The sequence below is a fragment of the Pinus tabuliformis genome, chromosome X (assembly GCF_031772625.1).
Source record: "Pinus tabuliformis cultivar Carrire ecotype Pingquan chromosome X, CPIR1, whole genome shotgun sequence".
Classification (NCBI taxonomy): domain Eukaryota; kingdom Viridiplantae; phylum Streptophyta; class Pinopsida; order Pinales; family Pinaceae; genus Pinus; species Pinus tabuliformis.
The window spans coordinates 681,960,079-681,965,555 of NC_142308.1; the positions used below are offsets into that span (position 1 = coordinate 681,960,079).

Sequence of the window (5,477 nt, forward strand, 5' to 3'; positions counted from 1 at the left end):
CGCGCCCATCTAGAAATGCACCAGGCCCAGAATTCCTGTATTCCCCAAAGTATAAGCTTTCTAATGCAAATTCTCCCTACCATTCCAACCAGCCAGTGGGATGAATGAGGTCGCCTAAAAACGATTGCATGTAAACTGTTCGAGAGTATAATTTCCAAGGCCTCCCGAGGTATGTTGAAGTGAATGCCATCCAGGGAGGGAGATCACTTGTTGCTGTAACTATACAATTATGTATTGAGATGCCGGTATTTTGATAAGGATGATTCCTTCCTTGGGCAGTGATTACATTCATTTGATTGGGCATACCTTGTCGAGCATAAATGTTACACTCCTGTAAAACCACGGCCGCATTGCCAAAAATGAAGTCTACTGTTCCAAACACGTCACATTCTCTGTAAAACTGCCTAAGAGAATGAACATAAAGTGTGTCTTGGTAACCAATAAAACTGCATCGATAAATCGCTGCAAAATCGGCCCCCACCCGTAGAGCCACAGCTTGATGCTTGTCAGGCCCTGCACTGTTCATAAAGGTCATGTCACGTGCAACAAATCCTGCACCGGATACAGCTGCAATGCAGCCATTCACTGGTCAGTCATTGTTAATTGGCCTTAGCTCCATACACACATGTCATGAAACAATGTTGAAAATCCAATTAACCAATTCACTGGTCAGCCTTAGCTCCATACACACATGTCATGGAACAATGTTGAAAATCCAATTAACCAATTCACTGGTCAGCCTTAGCTCCATACACACATGTCATGGAACAATGTTGAAAATCCAATTAACCAATTCACTGGTCAGCCTTAGCTCCATACACACATGTCATGAAACAATGTTGAAAATCCAATTAACCAGGCACAGAGAAAGAGAAAGAGAAAGGGTATTTCAATTAACCAGGTACAGAGAAAGAGAAAGGGTATTTCAAGAAATTGGATTGAACAATCAAACAAACAAAAATAATGCAGACAGAAAGGTTTGGAATAGTACCAAAGGTAGCGGAACTGAAAGTAGTAGAACCCTCCTTCACATTTTTGCTGGAGACAACAACAGTCTTTCCCTTGCCATCGCCAACAAACATTATGTTGGTTTTTCGTTTAGAAATTTTGACAGTTTCAAGGTACAGTCCAGCTTTGACATAGATTATGTATTTTCTACTTCTTAAATGCTTGGGTGCCTCCTTGACAGCGTCGGTTATTGTTACATAATTGCCACTGCCATCCTGCGCTACGACAGCATCAGGCTTTAAGTGTGCAGGGGAAAGCTGTAGGAGTAAACGATCAGTTGCCGATAACCACATAGGGAATTCCTTCATGTCATATCGATCCAACAACCCATAATGGTGATAGAATTCCTGATCCAGACCAGCGTTATGCCCCTCATCTTTCTTGAATTCCTGCTCCAGACCAGCGTTATTCCCCTCATCTTTCTTGAAACCAGCGTTATTCTTCTTTGGCAACATCCGTCGAGGGTTTTGGGGAGCTGCTGCAGACTTATTCGTCTGTTCACCAGGTAAAGCTTTATTTTCCAAGCCGGCGTTGCTGAAAAGGGTTTGGAAGAGGGAGAGGGAATTGCTGATCAATTGAGAGAACTTTCTGGATTCTTTTAGTATGTCATTGGTGGATTGAAGAGTCGCATTGCCGCCTCCAATCAAGTCCTGGAAACCCTCGAGGCATGTATCCTGGTTTGTCAGAGCGGCACTGAGCCAAGTTTTGACATCGGCAATGAAGAGCAATGACGGTCTCTTACCAGACAAATCGGACATGTGGAGCAGCGTGGCATTCAGATGATATAGTGTATCGTGGAGCAGCTCCACGATACACTATATCATCAAAATGCCACGCTGCTCGACAAGGCTGGGCCACACCTTCGTCGCCGTCTCCCCAAACAGGAACAGGGGCTGCAACCTTTAGAGAGTACGATTGCAAAACCTGACCTATGGTGGCTTCAATGGTGGCTTGAACAAAATCTTTGGGTTCCACCAGCTGATCAACACCTGGATATGTGACCAGCGTAGATACGCACAGCTGAGGGTGGAACGTTTTAGAGCAGGCGGTATGTATACCAGCCGGTATGGCTCCTCCTGTAGCCGCATATGGAACCTTGTTCCCAAGAATAACAATACCAACAGGAATAAGAAGGCAGGCAAATATAACAATTCCAATGGCAACCATCACCACCCATCTTCTCGTCGCCCGGGACTCATCTTGGTTCCCGGGCGTCATCGTGGAAGAAACCCTAAACCTGCCACAAATCTGCCTGCAGGAAGGATTCAAGAAACAGCGATCCGTAATTCAGGATTCAAGAAACAGCGATCTGTAATTCAAGAACAAGAAAACTCAACTCAACTCTGCAGGAAGGATTCAAGAAACAGAGAATGAGAGCAGCGAACAAGAAACGCAGAATGCAGCGGGAAAACAAATTTTTTGTAAAAGTCAAGTATGTTTGACGACGTTCATTTAAAGCCTCCTGAAATTTGAAATGTGTGTGATTTAATATAATTAATTTAATTCTAAAATAATTAATTGTTATTTAGTATAATTAATTATTATTTAATGTAGTTTTGTGGTTCTTTTAATGATTATTATTATTATTATTATTATTTAATGAAGTATTTTGTTTTACATTTACTATAAATATGACTTTTCTGGTTTTGTTAATATAATATTGAATTTTAATGCTTATAATTATGAATATAATGAGCAAACTCATGAATGCAACCTCTCCATCTTAGTTGTTTGCATATTGATAATTGGCATTGCCAACACTTATTATAGTTAATATAATCACACAAATATGAACATTAACATTTTCTTCACCGAATTCAAAATTATTGTTTAGATGGATAAGCTATAAAATGAAAATTCCAAAATATTGTCTAAAATATAAAACATATATAAATTACATGAGTAGGATAAACATAATCCTATATCAATACCCAGTCATGTCTTGAAATCTTGACTATGTTCTGAATAATAATATAGCATTCGATTTTTCCATGTTTACCAATTTTAAGCAGGGGCTTCTCACACAAGCTTGCTCGTCCATTGGCCTTGCTGCGTCTCTTCGATTGCCTTCAACTATCTTCCTTTACATGAACCCAACGTGAACCCATACATGAACCTACCTGGATATTTCTCGCTGTGTCGAACTTTCACACAGCTTCCCTCGCCTTTTAACGGTCTGGCATCCCTTCTATCCTTTGGCGAACTTCAAGGCAAAGATAAATTGAAAACAACTACTACACAACAAACATTTACTCAAGCACACAAGTACTCAAATGCGGAATGAACACCAACACTCTTTTCATATTATTTTAGAAAATGGAATTGGTTACAATGTATCCCTTCCAAAGATCGACTGTGTTTGCATTTATCGGACTTTTAGCTTCTCATAGGAGAGAGAGCGTTACCGAAGGCTTCCTGGAAAAACACAGACTCTGTCTCAGAATATACAGACTCAAGACATATATAGACTCAAGACTTTAAACTCTACAAGGTCCGGCCACTTTAGATTCTTACCAATGTCGAGCACACTGATACACAGGTTTCTCAGATCTCTATGACTCTAAGACTCTCAAACTTTGAATGCCCTGAATGAGCCTTACCCCTTTCTTTTATAGAAAAAGGAGGGTACAAGCATTCAGTGATTGCGCCGACAAACTTTTGTACCAATATTCGGTCAGTCATGGAGATGTGGCTCAAAGCACACCAAAATTTGGAGAAGTGCTCCGAGTCTCGTGACTGAAGAATTTTTGTACATAAATACACTGTGGATGATTTATCAAATCCCGCGGAAATTATTCTGACCAGATATTTACATAGTGGATGCTTTTGTACAGAAAAGCCCGCGAGAAAAATGGTCGGGAACCTCACCGGAGAGACAGCGCACCGCCCCTCCTCTAGTCCTTGTGACTAGACGTCGTGTTTACAAAGTGGAGGCTTTAAGGACAAGCCCACGAGAACCCTTTTTTAAAAAACAGTGATTTCGGGAAACCGAAACTTTTTGTACAAATTTTCATCCCATGCTTTGGTAAATATTCTTCTAACAATCATGGGTTTATTTAAAACAATTTGATGCTTGATCTTGGTCAAAACAAGCCACTCATAGTGTCTAGTCATATATTCTCTTAAGGTTTCATTATCTGAAATCTGTAGCATTTCTTTAACATTGTTGTAGGGAGAGTGAAAACAGTCAGGGATGTTATGCTCAAAACAAATGTCGCATTTAAATCGACTGTAGGATTCACGGTATACCGGGTCAAAAGCAGTTTTATTGACTCCATAATCTGTCCACCAAGTTTGTAGCCAATCGCACTATTGGTTCCTTTGCATGATTCCAGTTGTTCCAAATTTTAATTTGATATAGTGGGTTTCATCCTTTCCATCAATATTTAGAAAACCCCACCAAAGTTTTTTATAGCCTGCAATATCATAGATTGTATCGGGGAAAATAAGCTTAGGATCACCTCCAGGCCATAAGGCTGCATCATGTGTCTTCATGGGCCAGAAGATATTTCGAGTGCGATTTATGCTGAAATATCTGTTATAGTTTCCTCTTTGATTTCCTCCATGAGACCAAATCATAGTGATGTCATGGAAATCGCTTTTAAGGGCATCTTCTGCCAAGAGTGCATCTGTTCTGCTTTTTGTGTAGCCCATATCATGGATCCATTTGCTGCCTTTAGGGTACACTCTTCATTCTGGTAGTAGGTGAAAGATATCAGTATGTGCTTGCAGGTTTGCATCTAATACTTTAGTATTTCTTAATCTCCAGGTTGGTTTCCAATTTTCTTTATATTCGGACCAACTCTTGTTTTCTGGGATTGTTCTCAGAATTCCCTGTTTTTGACTTTGATCCCATTCTGTAACAATTAGCAGCACATGTTCTTATTGCTGGATGTATTCCCTGCTAAGGAAATCTCGTAAACAATTTTCTACTCCTTTGATGTGCTCAACCTCAAAATCGTAGTTAGCAAAGAGGGTCTGCCATCTGGAAAACTTAGCTTCTCCATGCTTTTTAATATCTTTGGTTAATGCCTTTTTCAAAGCCGAGGCGTCGGTTCTTAGTAGAAACTTCTTGTTTACTAGATGAAATTCGAACTTATCTATACAATTCCATGCAGCTTTGACTTCTTTTTCTATGGTGGAATAATTTTGTACCGCAGGGTTCCAAGTCCCTGAGGTGAACTGAACAATCTGTTCAATCCCATCCTTTCTTTGCTTAAGGATGCCTCCCCATCCAATATCGCTGGCATCTAACTCAACAGTTTTAAAAGCATTATCATCAGCTACATACAGAATAGGGAGTGTTTTTACCTTGGCCTTAATTTGCTGGACAACCCTTGTGTGTGCTTCGGACCATTAGAGTGTACCCTAAAGACAGTTAATGGATCCATGATATGGTCTACACAAAAAGCAGAACAGATGCACTCTTGGCAGAAGATGCTCTTAAAAGCAATTTCCATGACATCACT

At 40.2% G+C, this 5,477-nt stretch overlaps 1 protein-coding gene across 1 annotated transcript; it reads right to left on the reverse strand.

Moving 5' to 3' along the window:
* Nucleotides 1-452: 452 nt before the first annotated feature.
* On the reverse strand, nt 453-1,884 carry LOC149141818 (pectinesterase/pectinesterase inhibitor U1-like). The gene has a single exon (XM_089453280.1). The coding sequence runs from the start codon at nt 1,764-1,766 to the stop codon at nt 894-896; it is 873 nt and encodes a 290-aa protein (XP_089309406.1). The 5' UTR covers nt 1,767-1,884; the 3' UTR covers nt 453-893.
* Nucleotides 1,885-5,477: the final 3,593 nt, after the last annotated feature.

Excerpts from the sequence above, each read along its gene's own strand:
- LOC149141818 (XM_089453280.1), bottom strand. The coding sequence starts at position 1,766 with ATGTCCGATTTGTCTGGTAAGAGACCGTCATTGCTCTTCATTGCCGAT.